The 26004-nt window shown below is 46.7% G+C and overlaps 1 protein-coding gene across 1 annotated transcript in view; it reads left to right on the top strand.

The window, feature by feature from the left end:
• Nucleotides 1–7800: 7800 nt before the first annotated feature.
• Nucleotides 7801–26004, top strand: part of LOC306918213 (dynein axonemal heavy chain 12-like) — a gene marked incomplete at its 3' end in the record, with an annotated part of 140907 nt that continues 122703 nt past the window's right edge. Inside the window, exons 1-14 of the mRNA XM_079531089.1 lie at nucleotides 7801–7903; nucleotides 9586–9671; nucleotides 10410–10495; nucleotides 11327–11411; nucleotides 12200–12226; nucleotides 12534–12723; nucleotides 13330–13399; nucleotides 13627–13785; nucleotides 14615–14810; nucleotides 16233–16421; nucleotides 17094–17247; nucleotides 18541–18632; nucleotides 20149–20327; nucleotides 22014–22149. Of these exons, the coding sequence (XP_079387215.1) occupies nucleotides 9588–9671; nucleotides 10410–10495; nucleotides 11327–11411; nucleotides 12200–12226; nucleotides 12534–12723; nucleotides 13330–13399; nucleotides 13627–13785; nucleotides 14615–14810; nucleotides 16233–16421; nucleotides 17094–17247; nucleotides 18541–18632; nucleotides 20149–20327; nucleotides 22014–22149 (1647 nt within the window). The 5' untranslated portion in view covers nucleotides 7801–7903; nucleotides 9586–9587. The remainder of the gene's footprint in view (nucleotides 7904–9585; nucleotides 9672–10409; nucleotides 10496–11326; nucleotides 11412–12199; nucleotides 12227–12533; nucleotides 12724–13329; nucleotides 13400–13626; nucleotides 13786–14614; nucleotides 14811–16232; nucleotides 16422–17093; nucleotides 17248–18540; nucleotides 18633–20148; nucleotides 20328–22013; nucleotides 22150–26004) is intronic.

Below are 26004 nucleotides of genomic sequence, written 5' to 3'. Positions count from 1 at the left end.
CACGACCAGCTGAGGCTTTTTGTCATTGTCTCCAGTTGAGACAGTGGAGCCTTGTTGTCATACACACATAACTGCCTACCTCTGAATGTCTACCGTCTCTACCTCTCATTGGCACAACCTTGCACATGTATACATACACATGCACACCCCCCAACTACCTCTCACTGAACTACCTCTCACTGGCACGTGCGCACACGCACACACGCATGTGCAAGCCTCTACTGCACACGGAAGCACTCGTGCGCTCATTGGATTTCCACACGCACGCCGACCCGGACGGACCGAACCTAACAATATGTCACTGGGATGAATGGTGTACCTTCTAATGTCTTAATTGATGTTTGCATGCATGTCATATGTCCACCTGTAGCCTCTGCCTGGATTTGGTATCTTGTTTATCTGGGTTATGTCAAAGGTGATGAGGGAGCGGGCCACATGGCCACGAATGGTGTTTGAGGGTTTTTGATTCAAAGTGGTTTCACAAATGGTGTTTGAGGGTTTTTGACTCAAAGTGATTTCACACATAGGGCAAATTAATGGGCGTCTTCTCACTAACCGCATGCCATTTTGTTCTGTTTTTTTCCACAGGCCAGACAATGCTGCTCCCGTGTTGTGGGTTCACTGTCTGACTTTAATCTAACTTAATGCTATACTCCTTTCCTTGGTGTTAGACAGGAGACAGGAAGGTCATTGTCTTCACAATGCCAAATCTCCCTGTTTGATATCTGCAAACGGTGTTTGTTTCCCAGGTGGAGATTCACAATGGACTACTGTACGTAATCAGAATTCTACCTCCCACTAGGTTCCCGGTCTGAACGAGAAATTGTGTTGGCAGCGGGCTAAAGGGAGGCCTGTTGTTGCTGGTGATAAATATGCTGCTAGGGTGATGATTTCATTCGATATAGGAAAACTTGCACTTTGTACGAGGTTGCACCTTTACGTTGGGTACTCTGGTTGTCTTTTATGTTCCATTTATCCATTTGGTTATTGTTCAAGTATTTTGATTGTGATGTGTTTTGCTTTGCTTGAAAACGTGTGGGTGTCCTCTCTTGGTAAAATCAGCCTGAAATGTCCAGCTGTGATTGATGTGCTCTTTTGCAACCATTGGGGGGAATTCCACTGATGTGTGTCCTACGGCAATCTCCGTTGTAATTGTATATTCACATTTGATTGTTTAGTTTAAGTTGTTTAAATAAACAAAAGGGAGGATTGTTAGGAGAATATTAATTCTCCTCTTGCTAATATACAATTAATTCTCTATAAATTTTCATTTTAACATGTTGCTCTCATAATGTAAATGCTGACTGCAAATAGCTCTCCAGTGGGCCCCTCGTATCATAATTAATACCATTTGACAGACAGACACACACTCCCCTGCCTTCTCACTCCCCTGCCTTCTCCAAGGTCGGGGCTCTGTTAAACTTGGATACTTCTAACAATGGGACTCTGTACTGTACACGTCCGGGGTGAACGATGAGCAACCAGTTTGAACCAGTTGTTATCTTGTAAATTAGGACTTGTCATGATTAAGACCCACCTACTTGTGGATTCTGTGTCATTCATATAAGCACTGAAAGTGCATTTATTCTTTATGTCTACCCAGCGTCTCGTGTCGAGAGGTTGTGTGGCATCATTTTGTACAATCTTACCATGGAATAAATATACCATCTCAGACCAGACCATTTCTCCAAGAGCTTTTAATTGTCATCGTGTGCATAATTAATCTTGGTCTAACAGTGGCTTTTGATGACTTGACACAGGTCCAGGTCACCAGTCATGTCCAGTAGTTTCCTGACCATTGTGCGGTGTTGGACAGTGTTGTAGGCAGCAGAGAGATCTATATGAATGCTGCTCCAGTTATTTGTTTTCCCTCAGACCCATCCTCAATGTGTTGGGTGAGGTTGAGCTCTGTCCAGCACAGGAGCGGCCGGGACGGAAACCAGCTTGGTCTTTAGTCAGCTTGGTGTCTATGAGTGGCATGAGGCGTTGAAGTAGCAGCCTCTCATAGAGCTTGTAGGTGATGCAGAGGTGGGAAATGGGTCGGTAGCTCTTTGGGGATGATGGGTCTTTGCCATGTTTGGGGATTGCAACCACTTTGGCCTTTCTCCAGACAGAAGGGATGGTTTTCTGTGCCATGCATGTGTTCAGCATCCCCAGGAGTCTTTGCGTTAGGTCCCAGGTGCTGTATCATTCTGCCATTATGTCATCAATCCCTGCTACTTTTCCAGATTTAAACTTTCCCATTGCAGTTTCGAGTTCTTCTAGGTCAAAGGGTTTGGTTTGAGGGCTGGCTGATTGTGGTTGGTCTGATACCACTGTGTGATGGTGTTCTCCTGTGGGTCGGCAGACTCGGCAGCGGTGTTTGTTACGACTTTTGACCACCAGTTGTGATGCAACAGAGTTTGCTGTGACCATTGTGATTATGGGTGGTGTCGTGGTCTTTGCCAAGAAGGCGGATTGTGGCCCATGCCTTCCTGCTGTTTATTGTCATGTTGGTGTTCTCTATCATTTCCTTCCAGACTTTCCTCCGTTCATCCCCAACTTCACTGTCTATCTCCTGTGTTCTCCATTCATCTTGAGCAATACACAGTCGCCTGATGTGCGGGGGGGAGGTGCCGGCTAGCGCATAAATGCACGTGATCGGCTCCAACTTGAGCAGGCATACTCTGCTGTAGAGAAAGACAGGGCCATGGCACGGATTGTTTGTGGGTCTGCGCCCCACTTGGAGTTCACTAGTTTTCGCAGGATGTTATTGCGGGTGTTGACCGTGGCTTTTGTGTTCTCCAGGTGTTTTTTGAAGGAGAGTGTCCTGTCCAGTGTAACTCCAAGATACATGGGGAGGGTATGGTTGGAGAGTTTGTGACCATCCCAAGTGACGCTCAGTTATTTTTCCGAGTCTCGGTTCCTCAGGTGGAAGCTGCATAGTTGGGTTTATGTGTGTCTTTCTTTTTCTGTCTTTCTTTCTTAGGACGGAGATCAAGGTAGACTCCGTTGGTAGGCTCAACACAAGCTGATGCCCCTAGAGATCCTTCCCAAAGCTTCCCCCGGGGAGCCCAGCATGCTAGCTAGCCAGCAAGCCCGCCCATGGTCCGTTTGCAATGAATCCAATGTTAAATAGGCCAGCATTGGATTAATTGCAAACAGACCACTAGGGGGCGAGCCCAACTTGTTTGCGATGGTTTTTGAAAACATTATGCCCATACCTAACATCATGCCAAATATCTAAAACTTGTCACCAAGTGCATAATTGTTATGATTTGTTATGTATTCAATCCCAGTGTAAAGCGACTACATGAGAAAATAACCTAAGTCGCTGAGAGGCGATGGGATGGGCCAGGTTGTCAGACGCGCTCTGCTTCACAAACAAAAGGAATTAGCTGGATCCAAAACAATGCGTTTAAGGGGTTTATTAAAGCAATATGAATGACTCAAAGGGTGCTCAAACATAAATCAAAGTAATCACAGCGATCAACGTAAATAAAAGAAAGCAAAATGAAGTGGTATAAAGCGGTCAACAAAAGGTATGGCGTCCCACACACCACAGCAGGTGAACAGGTGATGTTAAAGGTAACCTTGGGTCCGCCCCTATGCCCGTCAATCATCCACAACACCAGTGACAGCCTACTCATTTCATTGACCAATGTATAATCAACATAACCAAACCAATTCATGGCTCTTACACCCAGTTTATAGGCATTTTAAGCTCAACTGAGGCCACTGTGGACGCCATCTTGAAAATGATGCCTTTCCAGAAGTTATTTTTTCATACATTTTTAATGTTATTTAGCATAGCCAATACTAATAGAATCCATTGAATGTTTTCTTTTATCCATTATTATGGTTTTTAACCATATACTGGCCCATTTAATATTAGATTCATTGCAAACGGACCACTAGGGGGCGAGCCCAACTCGTTTGCGATGCTTTTTGAAAACCTTATAACCATACCTAACACCATGCCAAAAAACAAAAACTTGTCACCAAGTGCACGATTATAACGAATTGGGACCCATCTATATAGTATGTCGTTTTGCACGATTTCAGAGGATTTGAAAAAAAGGTGAAAATCGTGGAAAAGCGAAAGGCTATAGTCCATGGTGTCGGAGGGCATGTATGTCGTTTTTTATGATTTTGGAGGATTTGAAAAAAGGTGAAAATCGCGAAAAAGCGAAAGGCTATAGTCCATGGTGTCGGAGGGCATACTATAGTATGTCGTTTTTCACGATTTCGGAGGATTTGAAAAAAGGTGAAAATCACGGAAAAGCAAAAGGCTATAGTCCATGGTCACGGACCGCATACTGGTCAAGGTCATTTATACTGGTCAAGGTCATTTATAATTGTCAAGGTCATTTATACTGGTCAAGGTCATTTATTAGTCTTATGAAGGTCATTTATACTGCTCAAGGTCATTGATATTGGTCAAGGTCATTGAGCGGCGCGCTATAGTGCGCGATTCTTCATCATTGTTGAGGATTTGAAAAAAGGTGAAAATCAAGGAAAAACAAAAGGCTATAGTCCATGGTCAGAGGGCATGCTATAGTATGTCGTTTTTCACGATTTCGGAGGATTTGAAAAAAAAGGTGAAAATCCTTTCATTTATACTGGTGAAGGTCATTTACTAGTCTTATGAAGGTAATTTATACTGGTCAAGGACATTTATACTGGTCAAGGTCATCTATACTGGTCAAGGTCGGTCAAGGTCATCTATACTGGTCAAGGTAATTTACGAGTCTTATGAAGGTTATTTATACTAGTCAAGGTCATTTATACTCTCAAGGTCATTGATATTGGTCAAGGTCATTGAGCGACGCGCTATAGTGCGTGAGTCTTCATCATTGTTGAGGATTTGAAAAAAAGGTGAAAATCCTGGAATACGAAAGGCTATAGTCCAAGGTCTCGGAGGGCTTTAAATAAATACTTTCTGAAGTCTATGAGGAAAATTAACAGGGATTTATTTTCCGGGTCTCTTGAGGGGGCGGGACTGCGACGCTCTATAGTATGCCCAACTGAGTTGCACCACTTACTTCACACGGGTGTGATTTTCATGATTTTGGAGGATTAAAAAAAAAGAAAAAAGAAGGGGATACTATAGTCCATGGTTTCGGACTGCATGACGTTTTTCATGATTTTGCAGGATTTGAGAACAAGATGAAAATAATGGACCTGTAAATTACAACAAAACAAACTAAGGCACTGGTGTGGTACTCCTGGTTTACCAGAACGGGGTTCAAGTCCCTGCAGTGCTCTGCTCAATTTGTTGTATTTACATGGTTTATTTAAATGTTCTGCTCATTGTTCATCCTTTTCATAGATGATAACCCTCAGGTTCTCTACTGTGTTTGTACTCCCTACAGTTAGGTTCCCAAGTCTATTTATTCCATATGATTTCTGTTCACTAGACCCAGAACAAAATGAGAGTCTCTTATTTTTGTTTGAGAAAGTTCTCACACGTATATTTCTTCTGCAAAAATTGGTTTGGGAACTTTATACATTGTGAGATACTTGAATGTGTTCTTATATTATCACTTTACCCAAATACAGCTCAATGTGTTCTTATCTTATCACCACTTTACCCAAATACAGCAATAGTCCATGGTCTGGGAGGGCATACTATAGCATGTAGTTTTTCCCGATTTCGGAGGATTTGAAAAAAAGGCGAAAATCACGGAAAAGCAAAAGGCTAGTCAATGGTCTCGGAGGCCATAGTATAGTCTGGTAAAATAAACCTTTATTGCAGATGTTGTATGTACAGTAGGATGTTGTGTGTACAGTAGGTACAGTAGGATGTTGTATGTACAGTAGGATGTTGTATGTACAGTAGACCTATATGATGGTCGTTGCATGCTGTGGCACAGTGGCGTGCACAGACATTTAGAGGGGCAGGTGCTCAAGTTAAAAAAAGGGCACCTTGTGCAGCGTGTGGAACCGGCCGGTTGCCTTAATCCATTTTGGGCGGGAACCTCTTTTGGTGTTAGCATTATGTTATGCTTTAGCTATTGAAAAATAGCAGATCTACAAGCTCACCGCTATGAGCTTGTAGGTCTGCTATTTTTGAAAAATCAAAAAAAAAAAAGAGAAACAAATGTTTGTTTTTTTTTCGTTTTTTTTTCAAAAGGGCACATTGCCAAAAGGGCAGGGGGTGCTCTAGCACCCCCTAGTGTCTATCTGTGCACGCCACTGCTGTGGCAGCGGTGGCCGAACGGATAGCGGAGCGGTCTTGATACCGGAAGGTTGCCAGTTCGAATCAGCGGTCCGACACGTTAAAATTACCACCGCTGAAGTGCCCTTGAACAAGGCATTGAACCACTACGATGAAATGTGTTCTATGAGCAGGGCCTGGCTGGAAACAAGTTCTTGAGCTTAGCCCAGATACCCTGGGTAAATATAGTAATCATTTAATTTAATTTCATTTCATTTACACGCCGGTGGTGGAATGAGTGGGAGTGCGTGAGTGTGAGTTTGGAAAGTTTGTTTTCTGTGGATTCTACTTCTCCTTTTTCCCCCACACATATCTCGCATGATCAGGTAAGAGAGTTATTGTTTCTTTACTGTGCTGGATTACAAAGAAGAATCGAGGGATTGTTTTTGTTGCTGTTAATTCCACGGGGAGATGGCGTCCCCCGCTGGGGACCCGCCGCCTCCCCCGTCGCACGCTCCGTCGATCCGACAGGGGGTCCGTATCGTTCCCCCGGATCCCAGCGTGTCGGTGGAGGAGGTTTTGTTGTGTGTTGCCGAGGAGATCGGGCATGATAATGTACTGTTTGCCTCCAGAATGAATAAAGCGGTGGTTGTTTTCACGCACGATGAGAGAAATGTCAGTGATCTAATAGAGAGAGGTGTTGTTATTAGCGACACATTCACTACTCTGTCGCCGCTCGCGGTGCCGTCTGTCCGCATCACTATCTCTGGCGTTCCGCCGTTCATTAACAACGCTCAGCTGCTGGAGGAATTACAGCGGTTTGGTAAATTTGCTAGTGGTATTAAAATGGTCCCACTGGGCTGCAGAGATGCAAGGCTGAAACACGTTCAGTCTCTGAGGAGACATGTGTTTATGTTTTTGGATGCTCCGTCGCAGACACTAGAGGTTTCATTCAGAGTGAAATATGGCGAGGGCTCCTATATGGTGTATGCCAGCTCTGGACAAATGAAATGTTTTGATTGTGGCGATGTTGGCCATAAGCGTTATGCATGTCCTCATAGAGGCAGAGCACAGTCAGCTGGTGAGACTGTAAATACTCAAACAGCGCGCTCTAACAACAGCACTGAGGAAGAGGAGGTGGGGGGGGGGGCAGTCAGCTGATCATGAGGCAGCTACGTCTGCTCCTACAGAGACGCTGCCTGAGGCTGAGCCCTCGACGGCAACGGGAGGGGCGGGGGTTTCATCTGCGCAGCCCGTGGCTATGGCGGTGCTGCCTGAGCCTGTGGCTGCACAGCCCGTGCCTGTCACTCCAGTAGCCCACACTGTGGCCCCAGTAGCCCGGGCCCGGACTGTGGTGTTAGTGCATAAAGAACCAGTCACACCTGTGAGTGAGCAGGCTGCACCTAGCAGCTCAGCACAGGTTGAGAGAGTGAGCACTAAAAGAAAGAACACAGTGGCGAATGTTCCTGATAGTCCAGTAATTGCAGAGGAGGAAATGGAAAGCCACTGACTCTCTCTCTCTCTCTGTCCCTTCTCTCTCTGTTCTCTCTCTCTCTCCCTGTCCCCCCTCTCTCTCTCTCTCTCTCTCTCTGTCCCTTCTCTCTCTCTCTCTCTCTCTCTCCTATACGCACACAATCAGCACCGCGCCGCTACGTGTATAACAACAACGCGGGTTACCGTGGCAACTAGGTTGTTGTGTTTTCTCAACTACAGAATGCCAAGACTAAACTAAACCGTGAAGGGTTTTAATCGCTGAACAAAGAGGTAACTAATTAATTCATTAAGTTAGTTAGACAGTGACTACTTTTTGTGATAGCCTATAGCCTATAGCAGCTACAGCCTACACACCTGTTTGAAAATTAGTCTACGTCATTGTTGAATTCTGTAGCGTTGTAAACCAGTGGTTTTCAACCCTTTTCATATCAATACCCATTATTTATTCGGCATTTGCGTCACGGACCTCTCACAGTCTCACACCCAAAACTTTGTTATCGTTGGATACGATTTTGTCCACAATTCCATGCTGTAGCCTAATGCTGTTGGCAGCCTACCATTTAGGAAATTAAATGAAATGATTACTATATTTACCCAGGGTATCTGGGCTAAGCTCAAGAACTTGTTTCCAGCCAGGCCCTGCTCATAGAACATTTCATCGTAGTGGTTCATTGCCTTGTTCAAGGGCACTTCAGCGGTGGTAATTTTAACGTGTCGGACCGCTGATTCGAACTGGCGACCTTCCGGTATCAAGACCGCTCCGCAATCCGTTCGGCCACCGCTGCCGTTACCTCTCCACTAAGGAGAGGTAACAGGCAAACGTTGATCAAAATAACAATTCTTCTACATTCTCTAATTGTGTAGCCTTTTTGTAAATTAACACATGCAGATAACTCTTGAGAGTGTTTCATTTTACATTCTCAAGAGTTAAAGGTATATTCAGTGATTTCACTTCATTCAAATATCACTCCTTTTTTGTTTTGTTGTGATAATCTAATGTGTTGTCTATAGTAGGGAGGATTATATTAAAACTAAAGCTACTATCAGAATATAGAGCTATTTAACACTGTTACTGAACAAACACTATAGCAATGATTATTTAAAGGTATATTCAGTGATTTCACTTAATTCAAATATCACTTATTTTTTCTTATTTTTTGGATAATCCTCCCTACTATAAAGTGTGCTGACCATATAAGGAGTTCCTCCCTGTCCCCAGTGAGCCCCTGGAGTCAAAAAACCCTAGTTTCAGTTTGGGCTTTGGGTGGCAAAGCTTTCATCCAATCAGGATGAGAGGGGCCTTCCTCCAATCATGATCGAGTGGGGTGGGCCTTGGTGCACGTGCTGTTGGTCTGTTGTGCCCCCCCACTGTAGTGCGTGCATGTGTACATGTGTACAGGGTGGACCAGGGTTTTTTCCAAATCACCCAAATCACTGAATGCTCCTTTAACCTTTTTTTATTATTAAATGTTTTATCCCACGATTTTGTAACCCATTTTTCACCCCTATATGTCAATTATCTAATGTGATCCTGGGCGTTACACACCCTCCGCCAAGCTAGTCTCCATATATGGGGGACATGGGGAGAGCAACGGACTTGAACTCATGCTTCCTTCATGCATGAGTGTCCAAGTTTCCCTAGTTGGACGTAGCGCGTGGAAGGAACACGTTATTCCAACCAGTTCCTTTCCCCTCCATCAGGCGCCCCGGCTGGCCAGGGGGAGGCAGTTTAGAGACCAGGATTACTGCATGTTTTTTGTGAGGGTACCACCACCTACCCTAGGGGACACGGGGAGAACATGCAAACTCCACACAGAAAGGCCCTTTCGCCAACCCCACCTCGGGTATGGGCACTGATGACGCGGAGGAGGAGACACCTTTTAACAAAAAAATAAATGTTTGTTTTAACCAAAGAATATCACTTACCCTACCTTCTTTAACTGTGTTTCCAGCTATGTCGTCGGACGCCTCCTCCGCAGCAGCAGCAGGTGGCGCTAGAAGCTTCTCACCGCTGCCTCCAATCCCACGCAGCCAGCAGGTACAGTAGGCCTGTCATTATTATTACATCATCGCCTAATCACAACCATTTGAGATAATCGCAGTTGTGTTTTTTTGCATAATCGTGTTGAATTTTTTTTCCAAACATCTTTAAAAAATAGCAGAAATGGCAGATCTACAGAAATACAGTAACGTTCCAATGTTCAATGCAAATTGCAAAAACAAAAAAAGAAAACACACACACACAAACACACACACACACGCAACTGTGGCTCAAGAGGTAGAGAAGGTCGTCCAATGATCCATGGGTCGGCGGTTCGAATCCCGGCTCCTGTCTACATGTCGAAGTGTCCTTGGGCAAGACACTGAACCCCAAATTGCTCCCGATGTGCTGGTTGGTACCTTGCATGGCTTCCGCCGCAATCGGTGTATGAATGAGTGTGTGAATGGGTGAATGTAATGCACAATCTATGTAAAGCGCCTTGGATAAAGGCGCTATATAAATGCACCATTTACCATTTACCATTTACACACACACACACACACACACACACACACACACACACACACACACACACACACACACACACACACACACACACACACACACACACACACACACACACACAGAGACGATTTTTCAATGGTAGTGGCTGGAGAGAAAGAGGATTTTTGTCCAAACGGCAAACCAATGGGTGCGAAGAGGGGCACAACCACGGGCGGGACTTGACAAACTGGGTGACAACAATATTGATGGTCAACTCTGTGTAATGAGCAGGAGGATGGAGCCACGGGGGGCAAGAGGAGGATGTTGTTGAAGCACCGGAGGAGCAGACATCAGCGAGAGGAACTGCACAAGATCATGTGAGTACGCAGTGTTGATTTCGTCGACTAATACTATGACAAAAAAAAAGTCCGTCGACTACTTTTTTTTCACTGACGAACACTAAATGGAAACCAAATGAAAACTAAGCTGTGATGACTAAAGAGACCGGCTATAGAGCGTCGCAGTCCCGCCCCCTACCCTGGACCAGGAAATGATTCTCCGTTCATTTTCCTCATAGACATTTCAGAAAGTATTTATTTAAAGACGTTTACGCCGCGGACAAAGCCAACTCGAGTCGTGACAAATCATGACAACAAACACTTTTTTTTGGGCCGAACAAATAATTAGAAAGAAGAAAAAAACGGCAGGTTACAACACTTTTTTTGTTGTTTTTCTTCTTTGTAATTATTTGTTTGGTCCAAAATATTGTTTGTGTTGTCATGAGTTGTCACGACTCGAGTTGGCTTTGTCCGCGGCGTAACCGTCTTTAAATAAATACTTTAAGAAATGTCTATGGGAAAAATGCATTGGGTTTCATTTCCTGGTCCATGGTAGGAGGCGGGACTGCGACGCTCTATTCTCAGCAAGTGTTCCCCCCAGAATAGGGATGCTAAGGCTCAAGTGGTTAATAAATATAGTACTCTAACTAATCACAGACTAAAAGGGAGTGGGATTCACCCGTGGTAGAGAACAGGGGTAAGAGAACAAGTGCACTTTGCCAAAGTCATCAGCTGAGGCTTGTAGATTATGTTACACTTTAGCTATCTTTTTCAATAGCTAAAGTGTAACATAATGCTTAAAACACCAAAAGGGGTTCCCGCTCAAAATGGGTTGAGAGATGACGTTGGCTTCCCCATCACACTTTTCAGGGTTACCAGTGCCATGGACACCTACAGAGCAAGACACGACCGAAGCATGGTTCCCAAGACTCCTGAGCCACAATTCCCACCCACTGTAAGATGGTCGGTCGGTCGGTCGGTCTGCCTGCCTGCCTGCCTGCCTGCCTGCCTGCCTGCCTGTCTGTCTGTCTGTCTGTCTGTCTGTCTGTCTGTCTGTCTGTCTGTGGATCAATCAATCTATTGATCTAAGTATCTAATGTATCTAAAGCGGTAGTTCAACAACTGCATGTTTAACCCATTTAGACCTACAAAATGTCTTCTAAATCATGACAGTTTTCTGAAAATCCTATACAGTATGTTCTTATATCAGTAGTTCTCAAACTATTTCATGTCAAGGACCCCAACAATTGTATGTAATTGGCCGCTGACCCCCATCTGAAAATATCTTGTTCCAGGGAGCCGCCAGTTGCAAAGATTTGAGTTAAAAACATTTTTCAAAAATAGCAGATCTACAAGCTCGTAGCGCGGCACTCGGTACTGCGCTATGAGCTTGTAGATCTGCTATTTTTCAATAGCTAAAGTATAACATAATGCTTAAAACACCAAAAGGGTTTCCCGTCCTGAATAGGTTATAGGAAGGAGCCCATTTTGGTATGCATTTTAGGCCACAGCCCTCCCCTAACTCTGAGAGTACATGGACCCTGGCCTAATGCGTCCTTTTGGTTCCATTTGTACTCCCTCACTTTGACCACACTTTGAGAACCACTCACTTATGTAAATTAATCAGTAGTATTTATCAGTATCTAATCTATTCTCGGTCTCATTCATTCCTGAACATTGGGAATTCTCTTAAAAATGCAAATTGTTTTTGTATTCTATCATAATAATGTATTTTCTTTACAGATGTACAGTGAAGACCGGAAGCGGCGGGTGAGTGTGGTTTTATAATCCTGCAGTAAATGTGATAATTGTGCAGTCAGAATGGTATCCGTTCATACAGTATCACGCCAACATCTCAAGAGCATTCACGGCCCACCCATCTGACCACATAATGGCAAACGCGGTAGCCGTTCGGCTGCCATTGTAACGCCCGGGAATCATACCCGGGTTAGCCAACATCTTAACCACTAAGCCAAAGGGATATCCCTTAGTGCTGGACGATTCGTGCTCAAATGTGAATCTCAATAATTGTCCTCCACAAGAGATGACGATTGACGGTTGTTCCTTTGTTCCACAGATGAACTACCTGTTCCTGAGGCGGAGCGTGGAGAGTCGTCCCATGGCGCCCATCCCCCAGCGGTGGCTGGACAACGTGCTGCGTCGCGTCCCCCCCCAGCTCAGAGAGGGTCCCGGCAGGGAGCAGCTCCTGCAACGCCTCTGCCATGAGGTCAGCCAGGACTTCCTCAGCCAGATGGTCCAGCATACAGGTTTGTCTATTAGCAGCTCATGGGGGCGGACTTGCTAAAGATTTAAATTTTGGGGCGTGGTGTTATAGGTATGGGTATAGAGCGTCGCAGTCCCGCCCCCTCCAGAGACCCGGAAAATAAATCCCCATTAATTTTCCTCATAGACTTTTCAGAAAGTATTTATTTAAAGATGTTTACGCCACGGACAAAGCCAACTCTTGTCGTGACAAATCATGACAATAAACACAATGTTTTGGGCCAAACAAAGAATTAGAAAGAAAGTAGAAAAAAACGGCAGGTTACACCTTTTTTGTTGTTTTTCTTCTTTGTAATTATTTGTTTGGTCCAAAATATTGTGTTTGTTGTCATGATTTGTCACGACTCGAGTTGGCTTCGTACGACGCTTAAAAGGTCTTTAAATAAATACTTTTTGAAATGTCTATGGGAAAAATGCATTGGGATTCATTTCCTGGGCCTGGCGTCGTCATGAAAGGGGGCGGGACTGCGACGCTCTATAAGGTTTTCAAAAAGCTGTGCAAAGCTATGCAAACAGACCACTAGGTGGCACGCCCCCTAGTGGACATCATTTTAACGATCCATTGCTGACGATGTACTTATTCCCTGCAGTAAACACTGTGCTGCAGAAGCCAGACATTAAAGGAGCTGTTCTGGAGGAACAGAGAGATATTACACCAAGGTGAGAGTACCAACACCCACCAGCTACCAACTAGTACAGGGGTGGGCAACTTTGACGCTGGAGAGGGCCACTATATTTCCACACTCACTAACTTAAACCTTAAACTAATAAAGTGAAAACGGTATATCAGACACTGGCTTAATGTTTCGGATGAATGTTCTAAATGTCTAAACCACTTCTTCATCTTCATTTAAAAAGAAATATATATAATTATTATTTTTCTGTAGAGTTGTTGATTTCTCCAGACCCTGGCACGAGTGCTTCATTCGGAGCCGCAGACAAATAAAGGACAACTTGCACGTCCTTCATCCGGTCATGCGAGCCGTTTTGGACCTGGGCTACGTGACGTTTTCCCCCGTGCTCCTGGCCGACCTCTCAGGCTGCCGGTAAGACGCCGAGTCTGTCACCCAAAGCAACGGGAATGACTGTTGTTTTGAGATCTGTTTTGTGTTGGTGCTGGCCTTCAGGGCCTGTGGACTGTGAGATCTTCTTTGTGTTTGTGTGCAGGCCTTCAGGGCCTGTGGACTGTGAGATCTTCTTTGTGTTTGTGTGCAGGCCTTCAGGGCCTGTGGACTGTGAGATCTTCTTTGTGTTTGTGTGCAGGCCTTCAGGGCCTGTGGACTGTGAGATCTGCTTTGTGTTTGTGTGCAGGCCTTCAGGGCCTGTGGACTGTGAGATCTGCTTTGTGTGTGTGCAGGTCTTCGGGGCCTGTGGACTGTGAGATCTGCTTTGTGTTTGTGTCAGGTCTTCGGGGCCTGTGGACTGTGAGATCTGCTTTGTGTTTGTGTGCAGGTCTTCGGGGCCTGTGGACTGTGAGATCTGCTTTGTGTTTGTGTCAGGTCTTCGGGGCCTGTGGACTGTGAGATCTGCTTTGTGTTTGTGTCAGGTCTTCGGGGCCTGTGGACTGTGAGATCTGCTTTGTGTTTGTGTCAGGCCTTCAGGGCCTGTGGACTGTGAGATCTGCTTTGTGTTTGTGTCAGGTCTTCGGGGCCTGTGGACTGTGAGATCTGCTTTGTGTTTGTGTCAGGCCTTCAGGGCCTGTGGACTGTGAGATCTGCTTTGTGTGTGTGCAGGTCTTCGGGGCCTATGTGGACTGTGAGATCTTCTTTGTGTTTGTGTCAGGTCTTCGGGGCCCGTGGACTGTGAGATCTGCTTTGTGTGTGTGCAGGTCTTCAGGGCCTGTGGACTGTGAGATCTGCTTTGTGTTTGTGTCAGGTCTTCGGGGCCCGTGGACTGTGAAAGCCTGAAGAACAAGGTGGCTGTGGAGTGCAGGAGGACTGAAGAGCGCCTCATGAACTCCTGGTTTCCCAGGATCATCCACCTGCTGACCAGCAAGGACATGATGAAGGGAGTGAGAGCGGACAAACTGGACTCCTTCTACAGCTGTGTGACCACGCTCATCTCCAATCAGGTCAGATACGGCTATAGGTGGGGTTTGCGAAAGGGCCTTTCTGTGTGGAGTTTGCATGTTTGCAGTAATCCTGGTGTCTGTACTGCCTCCCCCTGGTCAGCTGAGGCACCTGATGGAGGGGGAAAGGAACTGGTTGGAATAACGTGTTCCTTCCACGCGCTACGTCCTACCGGGGGAAACTCCCCCCCCTGGCAGGTGAAAAGAAGCGGCTTGGACTCCTCATGGATAGAAGGAAGCATGGGGTCAGTCCGTTGCTCTCCCCAGGTTGGCAGAGGGAGTATAGCGCCCAGGATTACATTAGAATCTAATGCAATCCTGGGCGCTACACTCCCTACACATTTTGTAATCCATTTTTTCCACCCAGTGTCAATTATCTAATGATTAGATAGATTAGAATAGATACAGCGTCTACACCTGTGTGACCTGCAAACTCATCTCCAATCAGGTCAGGTGGTGCTGATGGTGATGGGAGGGGTTAATTCAGTGCACTGTTGATTTTGACAGCACATTTTGATTTAGGTTCAGTCATAGTCCTTTGAATATAATGTAATTTAGTTTAAGTCACATTTTAGTGACCTGAAATATTTGTCTACAGTTGATTTCGTCAACAAAAATGCATTTTGGCGGGCCTTGATGGTGTTGTAATGCCTGATTTCACACTTGGTTGCATGCTGAAAATAGCCGATCTAAAAGCTCACAACGCATAGCAACTTTGTTGACACGTTGTGAGCTTGTCAATCAGCTTTTTTCAGAGCGCAACACCTGAGCGCAACCAAACATAGAATGATCTCTTAGTTCTCCACTAGTCTCTAGTTTAGTTTTTATTTGTTGACAAAATTGTCTGAATATTTTGTCATAGTTTTAGTCATCATGGCTAATCTTTTATTAATTAAAATTATAGTCAAAACAAGTGTTTTTTCACTGGCGACATAGTGGAGTCAAGGCGACTCCACAGGCGAGTGTGTTATTTGTCTATGGGACCCGACAACTACTGGCGATAGCAGGCGAACAGGCGATAGTTGAAAAGTGGGCGGAGGAAAACATGAAAATATTTTATCTTTTGGACAACATCGTCCAACATCGTTCCAACACATTTGATTGGTGATTGATACCAATCAAATTCATGTGCTGCTTTGTTTACCTGCCACGTGGAACCATACCACAGAAATGTGGTTCCAATTCCACTTGGTAATGTTTACTGGACCACATGTGCTTCAAAGCGAGGACATACTGTAGGTAATGACAGCAGGAACGCCCACTAGGAGATTTTTATCGCCCAGAGTCGCCGCTGTTCGCCCGCCGTACCACCAGTAATAGTCGGTAATGTTAAATGTAACTGGTCGAGGACAGCTTGTACAGTATATGTATCTGAAATAATGTTCATATTAATGTACGTATGTTGGTCCTCTCTGAACTCCACAGTTGAAATCCGTGCTGGAGAGGAACGTGCTGGAGTTTGCGAAGCTGTTTGAGCCGAGCGACGGCCAGCGCCTGCCCCTGTTCCGCATGGACCTGACGTTCGACGACGAGAAGATGGAGCTCTATCCCAGCTTCCAGGCCCTGGAGGAGACCGTGTTGGAGATGCTGAACATCATCACAGATACTCTGCAGGTCCCAGAATAGATATATATATATATATTTTTTTAAAACAAGATTAGATTTAGATTTGTATTATCATGAGAACGATGGCTTCCATTATTGCATTGCAACTTTTCAGGAATAGAAAGCCTGCCGTTTCTATTAGCTTGGATTCCCCATCGACGATGTCACTGGTGGACACAGACAAAAATGGTGCTTATTTATCATGATTAGGTTGAAAAGTGGTGAAGTGGTCCTTTAACTCATTTAGACCTGAGGACGATTCTACAAATGTCTTCTAAACCATGACAGTTTTCTGAAAAACCAGTCAGTGGTGTTCAACCATTTTCATGTCAAGGACCCCAAAAATTATATGAATTTGGCCGCAGGCCCCCATCTGAAAATATGTTCTTCCAGGTACACCCCCCCAGAAGCAAAGATTTGAGTTAAAAATGTTCTGAAAGAATATTCAAAGATTTGCGCCACATTTTCAAGATTCTTCAAAAATATCAGACCTACAAGCTCGTAGCGCGGCACTTGGTGCCGTGCTACGAGCTTGTAGATCTGATATTTTTCAATAGCTAAAGCGTAACATAATGCTTAAAACACCAAATGGGGTTCCCGCCCAAAAGTAAAACATGCGAGTACTTACTCTTCCCCACCTCTGGCTATCGTTGATCCGTCGTCTGAACCCTTGACCCACAGAAAGTCCAGACGGTGCAGTCGTGGATGACAGAGAGCAGCACGTGGTTCGTGGACGCCAGGCTGGTGGATCATGTCCACGCCTGGGCTCAGACCACCGTGAAGACCGCCGTGAGCAGGAACCTGGAGGAACCGGCCAAACACTTCCACAAATACGGTGAGATTATCTTCTCTTTCGGGTGTGGCATATTGTCGGTATCAGCCGGTATAGCGCGCGCACTGTACAGAGTATAAGTCAAAAACTTGGTCTAAAATGATTTTTAAAAATAAATCACACTTGTGTGAAGTGAGTTATCACCATACATCACATTCCGTGCTCAGCCAATCAAATCATCACACATGTCATTCCGGGCCAATCACTTTTGGTCTTCTCTTTTCTGCCCTTAATCCTCAATATGTACTTTGCTCAGCCAATCAAATCATCGCTATGGGGTGATCAGCCAATGTTTGTGTTCACACAAACCCTCAAAGCTGGGCATAGGAGGGAGGGGCTAGCGCCTTTCAAAATGTCCTTGTGGCCTTGTTTCCATTTGGGTCCCATCCGTGCTCAAATTTGGATATTCCAATTAAGCCTCCTTTGACTTCCGTTATAAAAAATGTGACTAAATTTGACTGAGGGACTGCCATTGGATTTTTTTTTTTACATATTGGTTGTTCAGTTTGACCCACCAGTTTTGGAGATATGGCTTATAGAGTAATGTCTTGCAGAAAACAGCGAGTTGAGAAAACAGGCTTGAAAGGTTCACTTCTGTGGTCTCTAACATTACACCTAGCTACATGTTTGGGCATTTATTTCATATTTACATGTCGATTTCAGCTCTGACACTTATTTCAGACATGCTCTAGAGTCTGCCTGTGCTATTAACTCATTTAAAAAAAATGCGCGATGGCAGGCTCTCAGTCAAATCTGGTCACAAATGTTAGTTAAATATTCCAAAAAAGTATTTGGTATACCTATTTAGTATACATTTAAGTATACAGAGTCCCAGCACCACTCCTGGTGCTGGGACTCTGGTGCAACACACAGGTCCTGGGCCTGGTGAGAGCAGGAGTGGACCTGGTGAGACGTAGGAGGGGCCCGGACAGGAGTCAACCCACAGAGCCTAGTCCTTCCATGCGCCAGAAGCATACCTCCCAGCCCTGGCAGAGTAGTTCCGGAGTAGTTCCAACGGATTGTGTGGCCCTGGTCTTTCCCTAGTGGGTCTGATCGAGGGTAGCTACTGGGACGTAAGTCGGGACTTGATCACCCCGGCTGGGTCGCCGATTTCGGGTATGATGTTGGTAGACCCGAAACCCCGTTGACCTCAGGATACATCACTGAGGATACGTCCCAGGTGCATCCATGCAATGTATTTTTTATTTATTTATAAGGGTCCATTTGGTTCCATTTGTGTACTCTAAGTTCAACTTAAACTGAGGGTTTTTCCTGTGTATTTATTGTTGTTTGCAGTGGACAGCTATGACTGGCTGGTCAATGGAAGAGCCCAGGCCGAGGTGGAGAAGTTCATGGAAGAGGAACATGCATTTGTCGAGTACACCCAGGTATGATTTTTTTACAGTGTATTCATGTACACCCAGGTATGTTTTACAGTGTATTCAAGCAGGTTGTCCATCCATCCATCTTCGCTTATCCGTAGTCGGGTCGCGGGGGCAACAGCTCCACCAGAGAGCTTCAGACTTCTCTCTCCAGAGCAACATTAGTGACTTCCTCCTGGGGGATCCTGAGACGTTCCAAGGCCAGTGAGTCCTCCATCTGCGCCTTGGTCTGCCCCGGGGTCTCCTCCCAGTGGGACGTGCATTGAGGACCTCCCTAGGGAGACGCCTGAGAGGCATCCTAACCAGATGCCCGAACCACCTAAGCTGGCTCCTTTCCAGGCGAAGGAGCAGCGGCTCTACTCCGAGTCTCTCCCGCGTGACTGAACTTCTCACCCTATCTCTAAGGGAGATACCAGACACCCGTCGGAGAAAACTATTTTCGGGAGCTTGTATTCGCGACCTTATTCTTTCGGTCATGACCCACACTTCATGACCATAGGTGAGAGTAGGAACGAAGATTGCTCGGTAGACAGAGAGCTTTGCCTTCTGAACTCAAGCAGGCTGTCAGGCAGTAAATCAAGTATATAGTCCACTTTGAACGTTTCACTTCAGCCGTGTCAGCAAAATGCTTGATGCTGACACCAACTGCTTTGGACCGATGCATCCGATTGTTTATGTGCTGTGCCAGGAATAAAAGTGCCATTATGTATGTGTGTCCTGTATTGTAGACTGTTATATATTATATTATAATTGTCTTGTTTGCATTGTTGCTCACATGGTTGAGTGTGCCCTCAGTGTCAGTAATTGATTGTGAACGTTTGTCCTATAGAGCGCCGTCGCTGTCACGCCCCCTTTCAGAACGACAAGTGGCCCAGGAAATAATTCCCCATTCATCTCTGATTCATTCATTCATTCATTCATTCATTCATTGGCTTTTCAAAAAGTATTTATTTAAGATCACTACACAAATCAATAAGTTGTGGGGCACTTTTATTTGGATTGGAATCAGGCCATGCTATACACAAAATAATAACCTATATTGGCGGAGTTTGGTGCACTCAGTGATGTGTGAATGTTTCCAAATGTTTTGAAAAATAGCAGATCTACAAGCTCATAGCGTAGCACCGAGTGCCGTGCTACGAGCTTGTAGGTCTGCTATTTTTGAAAAATCGGGAAAATGTGGCACAAACCTTTGAATATTATATTCTTTCAGAGCGAACGTTTTTAACTCAAATCTTTGCTTCTGGATGGTCCCTGGAACAACATGTTTTCAGATGGGGGTCGGCGGCCAATTACATATATATTTGGGGGTCCTTGACATGAAATAGTTTGAGACCCACTGATATAGAAACATGGGTATTTCAGAAAACTGTTTTAGAAGACATTTATTTTAATTTTGACGTCAGGCCTAAATGGGTTAAAAGCAGTTGCAGACACTTGTGGGTATGAGAACAGATATTTAAGCTGTAGGTCATTCCACGTGTTTGATGCACTAAAACTAAAGGCTGTGTTTCTCCTATAGCGTGTGGAGGAGTTTGGTGCGCTGGCCAGGGAGATCCTCAGCCTCCCGGTGGTGATCCATTTCACCATGGTCCACCTGCACTGTGAGGAGCTGAACCAGGGGCTGGCCAACAAGGCCAAGACGCTGGCCCGGAGTCTCCTGGAGAAGCTGGTCACCGACCACCGACAGCACAACCTGCAGTGAGTACATTCATTCAAACCTTTATTTATTCTCGAAAGACATTGAGGTTTTACCATCATTTGCAGTGCCGTCGAGATACAATTTACAATTTAGGCATTTAGCAGACGCTCTTAATCCAGAGCGACTTACATTAGGCAGGAACAAAAGTATGGGAATACATCACATATATAAAATGCATTTATCAAGAAACATGCGTAAGCTAAGAACGTAACTAGAACATATCTATATAATGACACTATACATATTAACTATACATATATACTATACTATGCTATACATATGTACTATGATGTGCTATGACTATATACAATGCAATTATTGTGCTGTCTACATGACATGCTATAAGTCTGTTTCAAATGCTATCAAGTCTAAAAAGTGCTATCTAAGGGGGTAGGATAAGTGCTATGGGCCATGATGGAGTCTGAAAGGGTGGGTCTTCAGACTACGGCGGAAGATTGGGAGTGATGCTGCAGTTCTGATTGCAACGGGGAGTGCATTCCACAGTTTTGGGGCCAGAAGGGAGAAGAGTTTGGGACGTGTGGAGCGTTGTCCCGGCGTTTTTAGTGAGGGTACTTCCAGCTTTCCTGCGTTGGCTGATCTGAGTGCGCGGGAGGGTTTGTAGGGTTCAATCATGCTTGCAAGATATGGGGGAGCCATACCTTTGGTTGCTTTGAATGCCAGCATCAGAGTTTTGTATTCTATGCGGGCAGCGACTGGGAGCCAGTGCAGGGAGCGGAGCAGGGGGGAGACATGTGAGAATTTTGGCTGGTTGAAGACCAGACGAGCTTCAACCAGCTACAGATACACCTGTTACCTGTTACCTAGCCTCGGAAACCCAGACATTTTTATTTCCAGGGAGAAAAAAATAAGTCTGGGACCAAGTCCACTTCAATTCGGCATAGAGTAGCGCAAACGTTGATCACTCTCTGCTGATTTCTGATCGTCTGCACCTTTGTTAAATTGACGCACACACGCACACCCGTACACACACACACTCCTCTCTCTTTCTGTCGCTCTAATTAATTAGTCTCATGTCGCGCAGCTGCGTCTAGATTCTCCCGGCGGATGCTGCCGGGAGCTGCCTATGCCATAGAAAGCATAGGTGGACCCCAGGCTACCTGTTACCTATCCACTGTGGTGCCTTGTGGCACAGAGCGCTTCGAATTTCCGCGGTCAGCTGCAGTCCTCACTTCAGACCATGATTTCCATCCTGCTTCTTGTCTAGTCTTTCTCAACGGTGCGCCTCCAGGTGGTCTTTGCTCTTCCTTTTCTTCGTTTTCCCTTCTGGTGCCCATGTCAATGCTATGTTGCTACAGTTATTTGAAAACTTTAGATACTAGATATTACAGATACTGTATTTTGATTATTATTACAAAACATGCCTTAACCACTATATACATTTTTGACTATTTGTAAATAGCATATCTATAAGATCACAATGTGATAAGATTGTAAGCTTCTAGATCTGCTATTTTCAAAAGAGTTTTTATTAATTTTATACATTTGGAAACTTGTGAAATGGGACATTCTGCATAATGTGTGTGTGTGTGTGTGTGTGTGTGTGTGTGTGTGTGTGTGTGTGTGTGTGTGTGTGTGTGTGTGTGTGTGTGTGTGTGTGTGTGTGTGCGTGTGCGTGTGCGCGCGTGTGCGCGTGCGCGCATATGTGTATGCGTGTGACCTCAAAGGATCTGCCGTGAATTTGAAAGCATCAAAGAGAAAGCCCTGGTGGTCCCACAGCACACAGAGGACATGGCTGAGATGATGGCTTACATCAGTCACACCAAGACAAAGGGGATCGCAGAGCTAAATAACCAGATAATGGTACGTGTACCCGTGGCCAATTTCTACACTTTTTATTAGGGATGCAACGAAATATTTGGCCACCGGAACTATTCGGCCGAATAGTGTCAAAAAATTGCGTAATTCGGTATTCGATTCGGTTGATTTTAGTGCCGACACTGAATAGTCAAAGACTTTTAGGTTATCGTAACCTACTGTTTTGGTGTGATGACGTGATCAAAATATAATCATGGCTTTTGCCGTTATCGCCCTAAGGCCTGACTCACACCTTCGCAACATATTGATGTATAGCTGTAGCTGATGCATGAGACTTATTGACTGATGCAAGCTCACAATGCATTTCCAATGGGAGTCACATGGTTTGACACAACATTTGTGTTGTATGAGGGGGTGGGGGGCAGTCGAAACACAGCCGAAAGCCGTACAACACAAATGTTGTGTCAAACCATGTGACTTCCATTGGAAATGCATTGGTGTAAACAAGATTTACAAGATGTAAACAAACCCTTTCATACATCTAGCATGCATCAATGTTGTATGCTAGATGCGAAGGTGTGAGTCAGGCCTAAATATTATACTGCGTATGCTTTATAAATACATCCATGTATGCAGTGGTGGAAAGTAACTAAGTACATTTACTTAAGTACTTACTTATTTGAAAACGCAAGTTATGCATATAACTATGGTTCTATGAATACCGGATGACCGCCAGAGGGGCGGTGTTTTCAACACCTGGATATGCATCACGCGCTCGCGCATTGGTCGAATATTAATACCAACACTGTCACTCGTGACCCCCTGTGGGCGTGAGCCACCGATATAGGTGCCCAGTTCACAGGGTTCATCCTCATGAAATCTTTTCGTCGGGATTCCGAGTGACAATGAACTCTGGCGGTCATCCGGTATTCATAGAACCATAGTTATATGCATAACTTGCGTTCTATTTCATACCTACTGACCGCCAGAGGGGCGGTGTTTTCAACACCTGGATGACTCATACCAACATGGTCACGAGGAACCTGCACTCACCGAACCTCAGTTGCAGGACAAAGAAGCGGACAGCACTGCCGTCGCCACAGGATGGGGGGCGGCCACATTCACCCTGTAGAAGCGGGCAAATGTGCACGAAGAGGCCCACGTCGCTGCAGCACAGATATCGGCCAGCGGGACACCCCTCAGTGCGGCCCAGGAGGTGGAGACACTCCGAGTTGAGTGACACCTCACAGGGGGAGCCGGCAACCCCCGGCGCTCGTAGGTCTGTAAAACGGCGTCCACCACCCAGTGAGAAAGCCGTTGTTTGGAGACGGCATACCCCTTTCTGTGCCCTCCATAGCACAGGAAGAGGGCGTCTGACTTCCGAATGTCTGTCGTCATGGCGATGTACTGCCTCAGGGCCCGGATGGGACACAACCCAGGGGCAGGGAGTAGCCCCTCCGCTCCCGGCTGCGGGGTGAAAGCCGCCAACCTGACTGGCTGGTTGACGTGAAAGGTTGAGATCCTCTTGGGGAGAAAAGAGGGGTTGGGCCACAGTGTGACCCCAGACCCGTCCGCAGCCCACCTAACACACTCGTTAGCTACAGACAGGGCATGGAGCTCCCCCACCCGCTTGGCGGATGTGATGGCAAGGAGGAAGGCAGTCTTGACTGATAACCACTTGAGGTCAGCCCGCTCCAGCGGCTCGAAAGGTGCTGAGCACAGGGCTTCCAGCACCATAGGTAAATCCCATGAAGGCACTCGGGTGACGTGTGGGGGGTGCAACCTAACGGCCCCTTTCAGGAAGCTACCCACCCATGGGTGAGACCACAGGGTACGCCCGTCGACTGGCACATGCCGGGCTGAAATGGCGGCCAGATACACCTTCACTGTATTGGGCTGAAGACTCTTGTCCAGCAGCATCTGCAGGTAGCGGAGCAGCACCGGCACAGAGCACGTGGCTGGGTCCACACATTGTTCTTCACACCAGCCACAGAACAGCCTCCATCTGTTCGCATACAGCGCCCTAGTGGAGGGCGCCCTAGCGTTGAGCATGGTGCGGACAACTGCCTGGTCACAGGAGTTCAGTAGGAGGTCCGGCCCTTCAGGGGCCAAACATGGAGCCGAAGTTGGTCCGGGCGGGGGTGCCAGATGCGGCCCCCTACCTGAGAGAGGAGATCCTGCCTCGATGGCAGAGGCCAAGGCGTCCCGTCGAGAAGTTGCTGGACCATGGGGAACCAAACCCTCCCAGGCCAGTACGGCGCCACCAGCAGCACCTTGTGCCCGTCTGTGGCTATCCTGTGCAGTATGAGCTTGAGTAGTGGGAGTGGAGGGAATGCATACAGCAGACAGTCCCGAGGCCAGGGGTGAGCCAGTGCGTCCTGCCCCAACGGGCTGGACGCTTCGTACTGGGAGAACCACTGAGGACAGTGCGTCGACGCACTTGAAGCGAACAGGTCCACTCCAGCTCTCCCGAACCTCTCCCATACCTCCCGAATTACTGAGGGATTCAGCCTCCATTCCCCCGGAGGAGGGCCTCCACGTGAAAGCAGGTCTGCAGCCTGGTTGTCCAGCCCTGGGAGATGCACCGCTCTGAGACTCGCAAAGCGAGGGAACGCCCACCGAAGGAGTCTCTGGGCCTCCTGCAGGGATTGCTTGGATCTGACGCCTCCCTGATGGTTTACGTGGTAGACCGTTGATGTATTGTCTGTCCGGACAAGGACATGTTTCCCTTCCAGGGCAGGAAGGAAATGCCTGAGGGCAAGAAACACTGTATGGAGCTCCAGTACATTTATGTGCTGATGTCTCTGCCGAGGGCCCCAGGCCCCTCTGACAGTTCTGTGATTCCACACGGCCCCCCAGCCTGAGAGGGACGCATCCGTCACAACAACCTCCCGGCGGGAGGGTATTGAGCCCAAGACGACACCCCGGCAAAGGTCTTGCCGTTTCTTCCAAGGTTCCAGCAACCGCCGGCACTGGCTGGATGTCCTCACAAGCCTCTTCTGGTGCCTCTTGGGGTCGAGGCCCAAGGCGTTGGTCCACCTCTGCAGGGGGCGCAAAGAAAGGAGTCCCAGGGGCACGAGTGTGGATGCAGCAATCAGCATGCCTAGCAACCGGAGGAGCAGGCCATACGTCAACCTTGTACCCCCTTGGACACGGGAGACAAGCTCCAGAATGTCGTCCACCCGCCGCGGGGAGGGGCAAGCTCTCATTGAGACTGAGTTGATGGCAATGCCGATGAACACCACGTCCTGACGGGGAGTCAGAGAACTCTTGGTGAAATTCACCGTGAGTCCCAGCTGTGCAACATGGTCCAGAAGGGCAGACGTGTCGCAGAGCACCCTCTCTCGACTCGAGGCGCACAGAAGCCAATCGTCCAGATATGGGAGGATCCGCATACCCCTGGCTTGTAGCGGGGCAAGTGCCGCTGCCACGCATCTGGTGAAGACCCGGGGGGAGAGAGAGAGACCGAACGGGAGCACCCGGAATTGATATGCCTGCCCCATGAAGGCAAAGCGGAGGAACTCTCTGTGATGTGGTGCCACTGGCACGTGGAAATAAGCATCCTTCAGATCGATGCTGGTGAACCAATCGTTGGCTGACACGGACTGGAGAACGTCCACCGTGCGCAGCATCCGAAAACGAAACACCTTCAGGTAGTGGTTCAACTGCCTGAGGTCGAGGATCGGCCGAAGCCCGCCATCCTTCTTTGGAACGAGAAAGTAAAAGGAGTAGTACCCTCTTAGCTGAGCTGCACCAGGTACACTCTCTATGGCTCCCTTCTGTAGGAGCTCTGCGATTTCGTGACTGAGGGCCCGAGACCTCAGTGGGTCGTCGACCACGGTCATTCTTACCCCGTTGAATGGCGGGGGCCGACGTCTGAATTGAACCCTGTAACCCTCG

Source organism: Electrona antarctica (genome assembly GCF_951216825.1).
Source record: "Electrona antarctica genome assembly, contig: scaffold_218, whole genome shotgun sequence".
Classification (NCBI taxonomy): Eukaryota; Metazoa; Chordata; class Actinopteri; order Myctophiformes; family Myctophidae; genus Electrona; species Electrona antarctica.
This window is presented reverse-complemented; position numbering and strand designations above follow the sequence as displayed.